Genomic DNA, 18,417 nt, shown 5'->3' on the forward strand with positions numbered 1-18,417 from the left:
GGTCATTTATATAAATGACAAACAGCAATGGTCCCAAAACAGATCCTTGCGGACACTGCTAGTAACTGCACTCCAAGATGAACCTTTACCATCAACTACTACCCTCTGTCTTCTTCCAGCCAGCCAATTCCTAATCCAAACCTCCAACTCACCCTCAATGCCATACCTCCGATATCTAAACCCAAAACTTTAAAGCATTCCATGTTGTTGCAACATATACATGTGACAAGGGCCATTTTCAGTCTTTATTCTTATGACTGTCATTGGTTGGAATTTTAATTTACTTTGCTGCCTTCAAACAGCAGCTGCACAATGATAAATTTCATTCTATATTTTTCTTGTATCATTTCTCTGCAAGTATGAACACAAAAGTTAGTAATGTAGGAGTAGTGCTTTTAGAATATCCATAGCAGGCCACTTGAGTCTCACTTGAAAGAGACTTAAAGACAGAATCCAGGGCGACATTTAGAGTCATAGAAATGTACAGCATGGAAACAGATTTCGGTCCAACTTGTCCACACCAATCAGATATCCAAAGTTAATCTAGTCCCATTTGCCAGCACTTGATCCATATCCCTCTAAACGCTTCCTATTCATGTATCCATCCAGATGCCTTTTAAATGTTGTAATTGTACCAGTTTCCACCACTTCCTCTGGCAGCTCACTCCATACACACAAGACCTTCTGTGTGAAAAGTTTGCCCATTAGCTCCTTTTTAAATCTTTCCCTTCTTACTCTAAACCTATGCCCTCTAGTTTTGGACTCTGCTACTCTGGAGAAAAGACCTTAGCCATTCAATCTATCTATGCCCTTGATGATTTTATAAATGTTTAAGGTCACCCCTTAGCCTCCGACACTTCAGGGAAAATAGGCCTGGTCTATTCAGCCTCTCCCTATAACTCAAACCCTTCAACATGGCCAACATCTTTGTAAATCTTTTCTGAACCCTTTCAAGTTTCGCAACATCCTTCCTATAGCAGGGAGATGAGAACTGCACTTAGTATTTCAAAAGAGTGCAGGAGTGAAGGAATGCTCAACTGTTGGAGGTGCCATCTTTCAGATCAGACACTAAACTAAGCTCGTCCGTCCTTTCAGGTGGAACTGTCCTCCATTTCAAAGAACAGCAGGGTCCACCTTCCCAGTGACTTGGCTAATACTTATTCCTAAAATCACTTAAGATGATTGAGGCAAGAATGATCTAATTGCTGTTTGCAAAATCTTGCTTTGTACAAAGTTATTGCCATGTTTCTAACATCACTATGCAGCATGAAGAGGTATATGGGATATCCTGAAATCATGGAAGATCAACATACATGCAAATTACTTTATCTTCTATAATAAGGGAGGATCAACACTTCCCCGCCAATATTTTATGACAGTAGTATCTGAAATACCAGGTAGATTTCAATATTTTAAACCATGCTAATTTTCACCATACAATCCCTGCAGCACAACACTGGAATGCTATCCCAACACTCAATAAAGAAGTGATTTTACAGCTACATGCACGCCTATAACTTTCGCCTATAAATCCAATTGCCCAACCACTGTACCACAGCACATTTAAAAGAAGTTCGGTTTCTCAAAAAAAATTATAATCTCCAGAGAACAGCCACTGTGAGCAGTGATCCTTGTTTCATGTTGGAAGCTCCACTGGGCGCCTGATTGTGTCAGCGTGTAAAAAGATCTCACCTTGCTGCAGCACAAATCCAAATGTCATACAACAGATTTAGACAGCAAAGTCTCTGGCAGCTCACACCAGATAAATAGCCATCAGCAAAAGTACCTAACGAAATGGACTCAAAGCCAGTTTGTATTGCACCTAGCCAGAGGTATGATTCCACATAATGTACACACATTAAAAAAATTACCAAAGTAATTAACTTATTGCATATCAATTCTTATACCAAATGGAATTGTCATTCTCTTACTAACTAGTTTAAACAAGTAAGGTGGGGAGGGATCTGGTAACAATCACATGTATGAGAGATTTGAATAAACTGAATAAATAGAGTAGAGGTCATACCAAACTAAGTAACCAGCGCAAAAAATGGTCAGAGAACAAAACAAAATTCATTCTGGGGATGTGGGCATCACTGGCTGGGCCTGTGTTTATTGCCTGTGCCTAATTGCTCAGAGGACAGGTAAGAGGCAACCACATTGCTGTGAATCTAGGCCAGACCAGGTAAAGGTAGTAAATTTCCTTCCCTAAAGTACATTAATGAACTAGAAAGGTTTTTCCCAACTATCAGCAATGGTTTCATGATCATTTTTTTGTAGATTTTTATTTGAATTCAAATTCCACCATCCGCCATGGCAGGATTTAAACCAAGGCCCCCAGAACATTACCTCAGATTCTAGATTAATAGTCTAGCGATAATACTGCTAGGCCATTGCAACTCTGTAAAACGGTAACATAATAGAAAACGCCGGGGGGGTATGGTGGGAGAGAGAATAGAAGAGAAGCAGGAAACCAATTAGAGTTATTGGCTGAGCAAGGAGCTTTACTGCTGAGATTGAGGTGAATCTTCAATGTGATTTGAGTATTTGTACAGACATTACTGGGATAAATGAATTTTACTGTTTTTTTTTGCAATGAGATCATTCCAAATAATTTTCCTATAGTGTAATAAATTACATGCTTCTTTTCTGAAAATAAGCTGTTATGTTCTTTTATTGATAGCCTCTTGGTAATGCTAGCTAAGACATATTCATGGCTTTTTGCACAATGTTCAGAACCATCTGCAACTCCTCAGATACTGAAGCAGTCCATGTTCAAATGCAACAAGATCTGGATAGTATCAGGCTTGGGCTGAGAAGTTGCAAGTAACATTCACGCCACAAAAATGTAAGGCAATGACCATCCCCAATGAGAATCTAGCTGCCACCACTTCACATTCAATGGTGTTACCATCACTGAATCCCCCATGATCCACCATGATTCAATGGGTTTTCATTGTCCCCCAAAACTCAACTGGACTCACTACATAAACACAATGGCTATATGAGCACATCACAGGCTAGGAATACTGACCTCCTGATTCCCCAAAGCCTGTCCATCATCAACAAGGCACAAGTCAGGCCTGGGATGGAGTAGTCTCCACTTGCCTGGATTGGTGCAGCTCCAACCACATTCAAGATGCTTGACACTATCCAGGACAAAGCAACCCACTTGAATGGCACCACAGCCACAAACATCCACTCCCTCCAACACTGATGCTCAATAGCAGCTGTGGCACTATCTATAAGATGTGCTGTAGAAATTTACCAAACATCCTTAGACAGCACCTCCCAAACCCAGCATCTCTTCCAACCAAAAGGACAGATGTAAAAAGGATATGAAAGACAACCCTTTTAAACAGAGAGTAGTGTGTATGGAATGAATTGCCAGAAAAAGTGGTTAATGCAAGTACAGTTACAACATTTAAAAGACATTTGGATACGTACATAAATAGGAAAGATTTGGAGGTACAGGCAGGTGGGACCAGTTAATTGGGAACACTGTCAGTTGGACTGGTTGGACCGAAAGATCTAATTCCATCCTGTTTGACTATGATAAGGATAGCAGATACGTGGGAACACCACTACCTGCAAGTTCTCCTCCAAGCCACTTGCCATCCTGACTTGTAAGTATATTGCTGTTCCTTCACTGCTGCTGGGCCAAACTCAGAATTGTGGGTCTACCTACAGCACATTCATGAGTGGTACAAAATGGTAGTTCACCACCATGTCAAGGACAACTAAGAACACGTACTAAATGCTGGCCACCCGGTGATGCCCACATCTCATGAGTGAATTTTTAAAAACTCTATTATTTGAGCTCATACCATTTTAACATGCAGAAAGATTTTTGATTTTCCCCTTGGTTTGTCTTCCAGTTACAGAGCCATCTACCAGTTGAAACAGTTTATCCCCATTCACCTCTCAAAATTGGTCAACATTTTGAGCAGTTCTGTTAAATTTCTGTTTAGGCAAGAACTTTCAAAAGTTGATTGGGGGAGACTATTTGCAGGTAAAGGGGTAAAAACTGGCAAGTGGGAGGCTTTCAAAAATGAGAGTCCAGAGGCAGTATGTTCCTATTAGCAGGAAGGGAAAGGCTGGTAGTTGTAGAGAATGCTGGATGACTACAGAAATTGAGGGTCTGCTCACGGAAACATGTGGCAATTATAGACAGCTGGGATTGAATGATTCCCTCGGAATAAAAGGGCAATTGGATTATACTGTAGGGAAATGAAGATGGCAAAAAAAGGGACACGAGGTAGCTTTCACAAATAAGATTAAGGAGAATCTAAAGAGATTCTACAAATGCACTTTAAGGGCAAAAGAGTAACTGGGGGGAGAATAGAGCCTCTTAAAAATTAACAAGGCTGTCTATTTGTGGAAGCACAGATGGTGAGATACTAAACAAGTATTTTGAGTCAGGATTAACTTTGAAGAATATGGAAGATAAAGAACTTGGAGAAACAAACAGTGATATCTCAATGTGTCCATATGACAGAGGTGGTGATGGTGGATGTCTTGAAATGCAAAAAGGTGGATAAATCCCCCATACCTGATCAGGTGTCTCCCAAAACTTTGTGGGAAGTTGGGAAGTGATTGCTGACCCCCTTGCTGAGATATTTAGAGTCATAGAGTCTGAGAGATATACAGCACAGAAACAGATCCTTCAGTCCAACTCATCTATGCTGACCAGATATCCTAAATTAATCTTGTCTCATTCGCCAGCATTTAGCCCATATCCTAAAACCCTTCCCATTCATATACACATCCAGATGCCTTTTAAATGACAGTTCAGTCCATTCACAAACCATTGTGAGAAAAAGTTGTCCCTTAGGTCCCTTTTAAATCTCTCCCCTCTCACCTTAAACCTGTGCCCTCCAGTTTTGGAGTCCCTTACCCTTGGGAATTGTATCATCAATAGCCATGGGTGAGGTACCAGAATACCTTAGGGTGCCATTATTTAAGAAAGGTAATAAGGAAAAGCCAGCGAACGATAGACCATTGAGCCTGACATCAGTGATGGGTAAGTTGTTGGGGGGGATTTTGAGGGATAGGATTTTCATGTATTTGGAAAGACTAGGACTGATCAAGGGTAGTCAATATGGTTTGTTCATACAGAACTAGTGTCTCACTAACTTGATTGTATTTTTTGAAGTGACAAGGAAGATTGATGAAAGTTAAGCAATGGACATTGTCTATTTGGGCTTCAGTAAGGCATTTGACAAGGTTCTGCATTTTATATTTTTCAAGGTTAGATAACATGGAAAACAGGGGGAGATAGCCACCTTGATACAAAATTAACTTGAATGTAAGATACAAAGTGTGGTGGGAGGATTGTTCTTTTTTGACTGGAAGCCTGAGACCAGCTGTGTACCGCAAGGATTGATGCTGAGTCCATTATGCTTTGTCATTTAAATGTTTTGGATGAGAATATAGGAGGAATGGTTAGTAAGTTTGCAGATGACACCAAAATTGAAGGTGTAATGGACAGCGAAGGAGGTTACCTCAGATTACAACAGGACCTTGATAAGATGGACCAATGGGCTGAGGAGTGGCTGATGCAGTTTAATTTAGATAAATGTGAGGCACTGCATTTTGGAATGGCAAATCATGGCAGGACTTATACAATAAATGGTAAGGTTCTGGGGAGTTACATTTGCCTTTATTGGTCAATGCATTGCGTGTAGGAGTTGGGAGGTCATGTTGGTTAGGCCACTTATGAAATTCTGTATTCAGTTCTGGTCTCCCTGCTGTTGGAACGTTGTGGCGAAACTTGAAATGGTTCAGAGAAGATTTACAAGGATGCTGTCGGGATTGGAGGGTTTGAGTCATAGGGAGAGGCTGAATAGGCTGGGGCTATTTTCCCTGGATCATCAGAGGCTGAGGGGTAACCTGATAGAGGTTCATAAAATCATGAGGGGCACGGGTAGGGTGAATAGTCAAGATCTTTTCCCCAGGCTAGAGTAACTAGAGGTCATAGGATTAGGGTGAGAGGGAAAAGATATACAAGGGACCTAACGGGCAAAATTTTCACACAGAGGGTGGTGCGTGTATGGAATGAGCTGCCAGAGGAAGTGGTGGAGGCTGGTACAATTAGAGTATTTAAAATGATTCTGGATGGGTATATGAATAGGAGGGGTTTAAGAGTGATCTGGGCCAAGTGCAGGAAAATGGGACTAAATTACTTTAGGGTATCTGTATCAATCTCTTCTCTATAGAGAGATTGAAGATTCTCTACTCCATTTAAAATAATGGGAGAATAGGATTTTGCATGAATATGCTAAGCTTTTGAACATTAATTTCTGCAATAAACTTCAGGATGACTGTTTACAGTACCAGGTTTCGATCTGACCGCAGTTGTGGTATATCCTGGTATTGTAATAAAGAGGTGGTATGTTTTAACTGCCCCACCTGCTAAAACAATCTGAGGCATCTGAACAGTCCGAATTTTACATTTTTGTCACTTTTTCCTCTTTCATTAGGTGTTTAAACCCAAGTTTGTGGATCTTCCAAGACTTTCCAGTGAGTTCCCACCAACAGCTTTTCATTATATTTCTGATTTTTTTTTTAAACATTATGCTAGTATGTGTTCTCGTAATAATAATAAAATCATAAAAAACCTCCTCTAACTACATGGTTTTCCTTTGAATTGTTGAAGTGGTCTTTCATAAATTAGGATAAACAGTTGCCAGGACTGTGCAAATGTTTGAGAGTCCCTTGCATCAATAAAAATTAAAAACCACCAACTGCATTGGTAGTTAGTTTAAGTCCCCCACATTAGGTGGGAATACCCAGTGCAGTACTTTTGGTTGGGGGCATTAATCAGAAACCCAGTCTGTTCTCTTTGCTGGATGTAAAACTTACATGGGTAGAATTAGACTCAATGCCTTTATTAAGAACAAGGATACGAATATTTACACCCTCAAAAGACATGAACTTGTCATTATCACACTGCTCTTTGTGGGTGCTTCCTTGGCAAAAATTGACTTGCGCATTTCCTACAATGCAACCCTTTCTTTCTAAGTGGCAAAATGAAGGCTCTTTGTATCTGCCATAACAAAGGGAGAATAAAATCAATAATTAAATTCTGAATAAGTTGAAATAGCAAATAAAAAAGGAAAACAGTATGGGGGATTCATAGAATCCAAATTCTAACTCTCACCAGTTTACAAGTCAGTCCCTTACTTTCTGGCTTGAAGTTTCAGTAAAAAAAATCCAAGGGAGTCTTATGCATGTTTGAATTGCCCTCCTATATTTACAGGACATAAAAAAATGCATGAAGTACTTATATGCAAGATATTAGGCTGCATAAAAGCATGCACAGATATAACCATTAGAATTTACATGCTTGCAATTAATTTAGAATTCAATACAAAAATCTAATTCAATGTGTGTTTTCTACTAGATTGAAAGAAAATCAAGAGGTTGCAGAGGGAATAGTCTCATGCAATTTTGGATTAGATTTCTTTCAATTGCATAGATTTTTCATGCAGAAAAGGAGAAAATGTTTCTGAATATTTTCTGAGGTATTCTTCATTTCTTCTATTATCTTTCAAGAAAAGCATATCTTGAATGTGATGCACTTCTAATAGTGGCCACTCACCCCTTTGAATGTAGACACCGTGTGAGATTCCAATGTAACAAGAGACATAACAATTCTACAAAATGTCAATTCACATTTAACACATCTGATCTTTGTCATGGTCACAACTCCCTAAGGAGATATAGTTAAAAATCACACAACACCAGGTTATAGTCCAACAGGTTTATTTGGAAACACTAGCTTTCGGAGCACTGTTCCTTCATCAGGTGGTTGTGGGGCATAAGATCATAAGACACAGAATTTTTAGCAAAAGATTATCCAGGAAATAACATCACTAACCTAAACACATAAATAGAAAGTGGGGGATAACACCAGGACTTCACTGGAGGCTAACTGATGATACCCAGTATGGTGACAAAATGTCTGAAAATGAACCTTCCAGCTCAGCAAGCAAACTTACATCCCATACTTTGTAACTTCAGTCCTGAAAGTCTGACTATTTTTCAATCCTGAACAGGGGAAGTCTATTAACTCTACCCATTTACATTAACATCTTGAAATCCTGGATTCAATGGTAACTGAGGTGTGGAAAGGGTTTTATTCATCTGCACAAGACCTCTCAATTAGTTTACAAGCTCTCAACAGTTCGAGTTCCAGGTTGGATTAACACTTTGATTCGGTTTTGGTTTACCTTTGTCATCAGGCGCTCGAGGTAACTTAAAGTTCTTCGTCATCTATGCAATTTGGTATGTTATTGGTGTTGGGGGTGACTACAGCATAGCCTGTCCCTTCCATTCTGATTGAAGATTGCCATTTACAGACATGTATAGTGAGTACAGAATTGTGTATATCAATTTGCTATCTCATTCACCAAACAACTAAATAATCAAAAAACATTTTTATTCACAATGCACTTTTTTATAAAACCATACCCTAAAAAATAATGAAATACTTTTGCATCAACAATTATGTGTACTTTTAGTGTACTCTCAGAAATATGCTGAAAAGATCAGTTAGTTAAATTAGATAATACTGATTTCCATGTAAACTAATAATGGATAATGTAATGGAGATGCTATTTTTGGATGGGATTTTAAACTGTATTTTCCTTTCAGGTGGGTGTTAAAATATTTTAGAGCATTATTTAAAACTGAAAAGGAAATTCTCCCTGGAATTCTGACCAATTTCCAGTCCTCCAAACAATATCACCGAAACAGACTATATGGCCATTATCTCATTGCTTCTCAGTCCTTTCGAGAACAGTTATACTTCAAGAGCACTTTGGAACATTCTAAGATTGTGAAAGAGGCTATGTAAATTCAAGTTCCTTCTTTGTTTGTACTCATGTAATTTTCTTTTAATCTGACTGGTGATAAATATGACTGGCTTGAACTCTTCATAGGACAATGACAAGCAGTTGTTTTCTTTCTAGTCTTCACTTGGTACTTGATGCTGCATTCTGCTATGTTCTGAATAAAAAGTAATTTTGCAAAGTAAAGTAACGCATTGTAAACCAAAGTTCATTTAAAACTGCTGAGCCTTCCAAACGGACACCCCCATTAAATGGTACAAAATTTCAAACACAAAATTACATGAAATCAAACAAATCCACATCTGCCATAAAATTCTCCCTTGCACATAAACTCATTGCGAATTTTTCATAATTGTGCACTTTTCAAAAAACTTTTGACATTTCATCTAATTACAAGTGACGTTATCTCCCTCCCTCCACCCCCATTACTGTGAAAAATCACTTCTCCATCACTGAACATCCTATGCCTTTAACCTATTTGCTCACAGGAGTCAAATCAAGCTAAAATAATTCATCAGTGTTCCAATAATTTCTAAGTGGTTTATTCTAATTTACCACCTGCCTGGAAAAGTGGGTCAGGCTGTGCTGGGGCAGAAGTAGACAGTGTTCAGTGCCAACATTGGCACAAATCCAAAATGGCCAATTTGGCAGTGAAATAAAACAAATTTAGGAACAGAAAGAAAACTTCTCAAACTAATCCGGATATATTTTAGTTCACTTTTTATAGTTAAGTTATTCAGGTTCAGTACAGGAAGAAAATAAAAGCTGCACATGTCATTTACCTCAATTAATATTTTGTCCATAAATATCATCTGAGTAAGTGATGAATCCCATGAAGAATGGATTTGTGAACATGCCAATTACCAAACTGAATTACAAAAGATAAAGTAATTCTTTAACAATTGCTGGCTTGGAGGTATTGCATTTGAGATTTGTGCGATTAAGATAGAGCAACAGTAAAGAAGTCCCATGTTCCTCATGTCCAGGACATACCTGTGAATAGGTACTTACCAAGTGAATGTCAAATTCAGAATCATCATCATTTTCCATGTCTAGTGTACTTTGCTCCAATGTTAAACAGATTGCGCTGTCTTCCAAAGTAACAGTGGAACTAGTCGGGTTACGCTCCCTGAAATTACAATTTTAACAAAGAATTAATAAAGATAGTTTGCTATTAGCTGGTAAAATGTTGACATATAGTTTGGCACCCAGTATTACATTTTTCATAATCTATAAAGCAGCCAATTTTGATGTTGAATGATCAATATTAGCTTGCAACAGGGAGGCACTGCATTTCATATTTTTCTTATTCTTGGTGGGATTAGCACGTCACCAACAAGGCTACATTTGTTACCCATCCCAATTGTCACTCAAACTCAGTGGCTTGCTAGGCCATTTTAGAGGGTAGTTAAGAATCAACTGATATTGTGGGACAAAATTGCTGCAGATGCTGGAAATGACAGTGGGTCAGGCAGCATCTGTGGAGAGACAATAAGCTAATGAGAGCTTGGATGAAAAGTCATCCTAGACCCAAAATATGAGCTTGCTCTCTCTGCATGGATGCTGCCTGAACTGATGAGATTTCCAGGATTGTTTGTCCTCATTACTGTGGGTCTGGAGCAACATGTTCACAGGAGAAGGGCTTCACTGAGACCAGCATTTATTGCCCATCCCTAATTGCCCAGAAGGCAGTTAAGAATCAACCACATTTTTATGTATCGAGTCACTTGTCGGCCAGACCATGTAAGGATGGCAGATTTCCTTCCCTAAAGGGAATTAATGATCCAGACGGATTTTCTTCAACAATGGTTTCATGGTCATCCTTAGATACTTAATTCCAGATTCTTTATTGAATTCCAATTCAATGCCATGGTGGGATTTAAACCCAGCACAAGAAAATTAGTCAAGTTTCTGGATTAATAGTCAAGCGATAATAATACTAGGCCATTGCATCCCCCAATGTAACCAGTGGGTTGATATTACAGTCAATGATAATTTCATGGTTACCATCACTGAGGCTAGCTTTCAGTTCCCCATTTAATTGAGTTCAAATTGCATCAGCTGCCACAGTGGGATTTTAACCCACTGCCGTAACCTGGCCTTCTGGGTTACTTGTTGTGGTTCTGTTCGCCGAGCTGGGAATTTGTGTTGCAGACGTTTCGTCCCCTGTCTACTGGGTTACTTGTCCAATGACATTACCTCCATGTAGCTGTCTCATATAATCCCTCCCCTGCTGTCCTTGCACTCAGGCTCAGATCTAATAGATTTTCAATGAATAAACAGGACTTCCACCACAATCATATCAAACACTATTTAAATAGCCCACTCCTCTAATCTGTTGCAGTTGGGTCTAGAAGAATGGTTTCTCAATATTGTAATCTTTTCATGTCTATGACATTAACTCTTGCTGGAATATTGTAAATACCAACTTTATCTTGGTCAGGTCTTTGTCTCTATTATCTCAAGTTGTTCAGTGGCTGTGATACGCTGACTCCAAAAGCACAAGTTCAATTCAGGTCCCTCTTCCTCAACCTCTCCCCTTGCATAAGGCGTGGTGACCCTTATATTAAACCACCAACTCATTGTCCTGCTCTAATGAGAGAGCAGTTTTGTGCTGCAGTAAGACAATGGTGTCTGCATTTTTAAAAAACTATTCCAAGTAATCAGGTGATCAATGATATAGTCTTCTCATCCTTAGATACTTAATTCCAGATTCTTTATTGAATTCCAATTCAATGCCATGGTGGGATTTAAACCCAGCACAAGAAAATTAGTCAAGTTTCTGGATTAATAGTCAAGCGATAATAATACTAGGCCATTGCATCCCCCAATGTAACCAGTGGGTTGATATTACAGTCAATTCTCAATGATATAGTCTTCCATGTTTCTGTGTTCACATTAACCTTTTACAGTATCTATATCATAACTGATCTGACAGTTGCACTGAAAAGTATGTCTACTTTTTTGCCTAACCATTGTAAATCCTGCTAATTCCACAGAGATTTGCCAACACTAGATGGAGGCATTTGATGTAAAATGAATGGCTGCATGCTTTTTAAAAAATTATTGGGTGCGTTGCTATGGAAACTGGTGTTCTACAAGTTGTATCATGAGTGACTGTAGAATTGAATTCAATGAGGGTGGCTTTCTTCACCACACTCTCCCTACAAACTTCACCTGGCTAGGGACTTTTCATATCAACGGACGCTCCCTTCCACTTCTGTACGACTAACACAGGAATTGCACAGTAGCCCTTTCAAACTTCTAATTAATTCAAAAGGATCACAAAACCAAAATTGCATCATTTACTCATTTTGGGAAGCCTCCGATCGTTTTTGAAAAGCTGTGAATAGCTTGGGAACACAAGATTTTGTTCTAAACTAGTCTTCTTTCTCTCATAACTGAATGGAGGAGTCCTAAATGCTACATTTAATGACTCACTCCAAGAAAGAGAGAGAGAATGCTGAAACCTAACAGTTGTTCCTTTATATCACTGCAGCAGCTGCCTTCGAAACAAACATTGGGAATTTCTCTTTGGTGTCAGTACCAAATTAATGCCAATTTGTGTGTGTAATTGGAAGTCATGAGCAAATAGAAACAATAAAGAACTACCACCGCAAATTGGAAAGGAGTTACTCTCAGCTAGTAAATGTAACAGAGTGGAAAAGTGCAGATGGAGATTGGGGGGGGGGGGGGGGTCGAATCCATTTGAGGACTAAATCTTGTAAAGAAATTACTGTATTCATATGTAAAAGATAAACTGTGCCTTTTTGAAAGATACACAGATTCTACAGAAATACCCCAGTATATGAATTTGTAACAGGTTGTCAATGTACTAAGTTACCACATTTCTCAGCTGATCTTTTAAATGAAAAGAGTTCAGATTTTCAGAACATAGATGAATTCACAACAAAGGCAGAAACCTCCAGAAAACAATGTTCGATTTTCCCTCAGATAAGCCACAATCAGTAAACTCCTAAAGTAAGAACTGATTAAAGCACTTAATACAGTACTTATACCTTGAGGAAGAACCATCTATTCAGAAGAATAAAACATGACAGTACCTTCTCAAAGGATAAAAATTATTTTAAAACTATTTTCAGATCAGATTCCATACAGTGTGGAAACAGGCCCTTTGGCCCAACAAGTCCACACCGACCCCCTGAAGAGTAACCACCCAGACCCATTTCCCCCTGACCAATGCACCTAACACTATGGGCAATTTAGCATGGCCAATTCACCTGATCTGTACATCTTTGGACTGTGGGAGGAAACCAGAGCACCCGGAGGAAACCCATGCAGACAAGGGGAGAACACACAAACTCCACACAGACAGTCTCATAAGGCTAGAATTGAACCCAGGACTCTGACGCTGTGAGGCAGCAGTGCTAACCACTGAGCCACCGTACCACCCATGGAGCTTTTCATCTTACTCATCAAGACAAGTCACAAGAGATATCAAAGTAAAGAAAATATTTATACTGTATAAGTGTGCAGATTGGTTGGCAAGTGGATAATGATTTGTAGAGGGACTGCCATGAACAGTGTACCAGTTAGATGATGACTAACAGTCAACTGCCAAGATTTGTTTGAAGTTTAAAGTAGGCAAGTTAACTCTGATTGGTCAAGGTCCTGTTTGACCTAGTGACTCCAGAACCAAAGCAGTGTGATCAACTCCTAACTGCACTCTTGTAATGGCTTGCAAGCCATTCGATTTGAATTGGGAATGGTAATCGATACTAGCCTTACCAGCAATGTCTACATTAATACTTTAGTTGCTCATCACCCCTGAACTTTCCAACTGGCTGATGCTCCAATTGTGACAATTTTGGCACTGGGACACATATTTTTACTTCAATAAACTGACTTTGGGAATTCTGACTGAATGCTATTATTCCACAGCAGAAGTGTGAACACATACCCTATATATTTTAATCAGAAATGCAGGAGACATTTTCCTGCTACTTGGATCTTGGCAAGACTGAAGAAGAATTGCTTAGCAGTGAATGAGGTAGTGACCTTGGTTAATGAAAAAGAAAATCCTGATCAGTAATAGGCGCTATATAAATGAAAGTTTTTCTGCCTTCATAAAAATCAGAGGTGCTGCAGGGGAAATTTAGAGTTAAAAATCCACCTTGACGCAGCCACAACACGAGGGGACAAAGCAAACAAGAAACCAAAGCTTTGGCTAAAAAGGCCTTATTATCAGCAGGAAAAAAAAATTCAGCAATGGTATTAAGTGCTGCATTATCACCACCCAGCAATTTTGAATGTTTCCTGTATCCATCTGTGTAAAGCATTCAGTGTAATGTGAGTGAAAATAATATTATTGAGCGCACATCATTGACATCTTGAATCAATTCAGTATCCCTTTTCACCACTTGCCCCAACTGGTCATTTCTGTGTCCATCAATTAAAGTCACAATCAGAAATATGGAACATATTCACACTGGGGAGAGAACTGTCCTCATGACTGTCTTTCTAATTGCCTGGTCAGCAATGCACCATTTTATGCTCAAAGATTGGTTGTTCTTGAAAGTACCAATGTTGCAATATGAACAAAATCCTCTAAAATCCACTATAAGATTACAAGAAACAAGTACTCCTTTGTTTGAGTTGTAAATGTGTTTTGTACTATACCAAGCAAAGAATATCACTTCTTTGAGCTCTACATTGAGGACTGGCCCATTTGAGTTTGCATAGACTTAACAAAATTAGTAATTAAAGACTTGTCATTAAAAATTGTACTGTTTGTTGGAATCTTAGAATCCCTACAGTGCAGAAAGAGGCCACTTGCCCCAGAGTCTGCTCTGACTCTCCAAAGAGCCCTGTAACCCATCACTGAACCACCTAGTATGCACATCGCTGGACTCTACAGGGCAACTTAGCATGACCAATCCACCTACCATGCGCATTTCTGGATGCGGACACAGGAGAACGTGCAAACCCCACACAGTCACCCAAGGCTGGAATTGAACCAAGATCCATGTTGCTGTAAGGCAACAGTGCTAACCACTGAGTCACCATGCTACCTGTGCTTTTTTTCAAGATATGAGCAGTAATACAATGTAGATAAAGAGAAACTGCTTCTGCTTTTTTGGGGGAGTTTAAGATGAGTATCTGAAATGGAGAGCTGAACCTATCAAGAGGGAACTTATGATAGACCACGACACACAAAGGAAGTTATAATTTTGGAAATCACTTTTTGTAAATTACTGCTGATGCTAGATCAATTGTTAACTTTAATATCAAAATTGGTAGATTTTTTATTAAATAATGTTATCAAGGATAGAGAACAGAGGTGGACATCTGGAGTTAGGTCACAAATCAACCATAATCTCAGTGAATAGTGGAACAGGCTGGAGGGGCGAAATAGTCTCTTCCTGCTCTCACTAACTTTCCCCAATGTGGTTACCTGATAAATCAATGGGTAAGTACATTAACTTCACTCTGTGAAATCTGTTGGAGAGTCAACAGGACTCAGACTACAACATCCTTTATTATGCATTAAAATGCACATATTGGATACTAGAATTTGCTTTCCATTTACCCCTAACTAATGGTGAGCATCAACAGCTTCACTCTAACCTTAAACCAAAATCCATCATCAGCTGCATTTGCCAAATTGTCCTGATCAGCTTAAACTGAAAATTAAGTTTGGGAGTCTGTTGCATGGACTTAATCTAGACACAGAGCTTCCCTGCCCGAGACAGACAGACAGACAGACAGACAGACAGACACACACACACACACACACACACACACACACACACACACAAAGATAAAGCAAAACAATTTTGTATTAACTTGCTTGTACTGTAATATATACAAGTAGGACAAAAGCCTTGGATCCAATTTATATGGCTTTTAATTAAAACATCATAGTCCTGAGAACAACATGACCAATTTTAAAACAATACTTTATCATCAGACAAATAGTTATAATTACTTCAGAACAGAATGGAGCTTCAGTTTTCAAACAGATATTAACATCTGTGTAAAACAGTCATCCACATAGATGATATATTTGAGATTTACTAGCATCTTCCTCTGTCTGTTCATATGGTACTTATATGAATCAAATCCATCAACTGAGTGGACACAAAACCCTAATGGAGTCTGAAGAGAAAGCTTAACTGTGGGTAAAATGTGTTTATTGCCAGTCAGCAAAATTCTTAATCTTCCATTATATTTTGGTCTTTATAGCTTCCTCTTCAACCTTCTGTTAAAATCAATCCTTTGTGATCTGCACATTTCCTTCTTCATATCATATTAGAATTGCAAGTACCTTGGTCTTTCTTGGTGAGTGTAAAATGAATTGAAAATAAATAACATTTCCAGTCACCAAGTAACACTGCCTATGCATATTGCTTACATTTGTTAAAAATTGTCTCTAATTGCATGTTTAATGCTGTAGGTTTTCACACAGAAACCACTAGTTTGCAGATCCAGGACAATGATGCGCAGCAGGGTTGGTTCACACAATTGTTTGAGCTCACACAAGTCCTTTAATGGGGAAGGAAACATTTGGACGATATCCCCTTCCACCTGCTCTCTGGAGTCTAAGTGACCACCTCCTTCATCTGCCTTGCTGCCATGATCATGATGATTTTTTTATACAAATGAGTTCCCAGCTTACTCATGTCTTCTTCATATTCTGGTTTAAGACTTTGAGGATTTATCCCAGGATTTGGACTGATTTCAGATTGAAGGTCATCAGCATTTCAGAGTAGGCTAGTCTTTTCTTGGTCCTGGCCTTTTTGTCCATCACTCGGTTTCTTATTACAATGTGTGCTCAATTCTTTGGGTTGTAGGCATGTTGTTTATTACTGTGATTAGGTCCCAGACTGAAGTCAACTCCATGCCAATTTAAACACTTGTAACACTTTACACACAGCATCGAGGGCCGCCTTTGTGTTATCTAACAACCTGAGATGAATAATACTGATTATACCTCTGTGACTTTACATACCCCACACCAAACCTTAAGATCTTTCAAAGTGAGTGTAATTAAATTGTGAACTAAGGGCACTGTTGTGCAGTGGTTAGACTTCAGATAGCCATAATAGTGCTGCAAATCCATCAGTATGCGCTATATTCAAAATTAAATTTCAGAAGTGAAAGAACAGGGAGTTAAATCACCCAAAGAGACTTTAGTACTTGATATCAAAGTTGAAGAGACCTATTTTAACTTTTGCAACATGTTCCCTGTAATATCACCATGCAGAACCTGGTTAGTAGATAGGAGGGGTGCGAGCTATATATCTTTTGAGAAAAAACAAACTTTGACAAGTTTACAGAAATGTGTGTTCATATGATGTGTGATTGAGAGATTATAATTGTGCACTCCACCTATGAATGGCCCAACAAAATCAAGCTCCCCAGCAGTTTCAGTATTGTTCACAACATCACATGGCATTTTACGCATTATTCTGGTAATATTTGCCACTATGCCAAATTAAACTATAAAGAAAAAAAGCCACAAGGCACACAATACAGGCTGTTACCAAAATGAACCTGTAATATTGGAGAGGAAGGGAAAAAAAGCATTGTTAACAATCCCAAAAAGTAAATCCTGCAAAGTTCTTGTTGATACAGTTAACATGGGCAATTATTTTCAAATTCGCTCTCAAATGCAACAAGGCAGCACATGATACCAATAAGTGAAGTTTCCAGAATAATGAAATACAATTTAAATTTCACTACTATCATAGACTCAATCTCAAGATTGAGGAATGGCGATAGAAACAGATTACACAATAAAAGGTAATGATCTGTTTCTATTCCCTAATCAGCAAGCGGGAAGAATATATCAAAATGTCAATCACAAACCTTAAAACATTTCAGATCAATTTAGTGCTTCAAAGCAAATTAAAATATTCGACATCTGCCACAATACCAGAGCGCATATTAAACTGGCTATTAAGAATTGCACAGACACTCTATTGGAAAAGTTTTTAAACCTGACATTGGAGGGTTTGATATCAATGCAACATTTGGAAATTCAGCAGATTGTAATGTGCCAAATTAGAATACAATATTCAACAGCAAGGATACTATACAAAGTTACGGGATTCGTACTTGTGTGAAGAGTTTGCAGTGCCTTCAGATGGTGTCTGTTCATTCAGAAATAAGGACGTTGAGGAAAGGGTTGTTGCTAAGGAGGCTGCTTCATATAACGATGTAGTGCTGGGGAGCAGGTCCGGTCGCCTACGATATCCTATTGCTGCCATGATGAAAACAAAAGGTCTACGTTAAGAATTTCAAAATGTTACTGTAAGACCATAAGACATAGGAGCGGAAGTAAGGCCATTTGGCCCATCGAGTCCACTCCACCATTCAATCATGACTGATGGGCATTTCAACTCCACTTACCCGCATTCTCCCCGTAGCCCTTAATTCCTTGTGACATCAAGAATTTATCAATTTCTGCCTTGAAGACATTTAGCGTCCCAGCCTCCACTGCACTCTGCGGCAATGAATTCCACAGGCCCACCACTCTCTGGCTAAAGAAATGTCTCCGCATTTCTGTTCTGAATTTACCCACTCTAATTCTAAGGCT

The 18,417-nt window shown here is 38.9% G+C and overlaps 1 protein-coding gene across 7 annotated transcripts in view; it reads right to left on the bottom strand.

Moving 5' to 3' along the window:
• The window catches only part of LOC122563264 (phosphatidylinositol 4-phosphate 5-kinase type-1 beta-like), a 159,054-nt gene that overhangs the window by 6,354 nt on the left and 134,283 nt on the right, over positions 1-18,417 (bottom strand). For 6 of the 7 annotated variants that reach the window (XM_043716929.1, XM_043716910.1, XM_043716950.1 and 3 more), the window contains exons 13-15: positions 17,937-18,081; positions 9,867-9,984; positions 8,640-9,012 (exon numbers count right to left, since the gene is read on the bottom strand). In XM_043716929.1, the coding sequence (XP_043572864.1) occupies positions 8,863-9,012; positions 9,867-9,984; positions 17,937-18,081 (413 nt within the window). In that variant the 3' untranslated portion in view covers positions 8,640-8,862. Of the gene's footprint in view, positions 1-8,639; positions 9,013-9,866; positions 9,985-17,936; positions 18,082-18,417 lie in introns of those variants that run through there. The other variant, XM_043716969.1, reaches the window with a different exon arrangement.

This window comes from Chiloscyllium plagiosum, chromosome 2 (assembly GCF_004010195.1).
Source record: "Chiloscyllium plagiosum isolate BGI_BamShark_2017 chromosome 2, ASM401019v2, whole genome shotgun sequence".
NCBI classification, from domain to species: Eukaryota; Metazoa; Chordata; class Chondrichthyes; order Orectolobiformes; family Hemiscylliidae; genus Chiloscyllium; species Chiloscyllium plagiosum.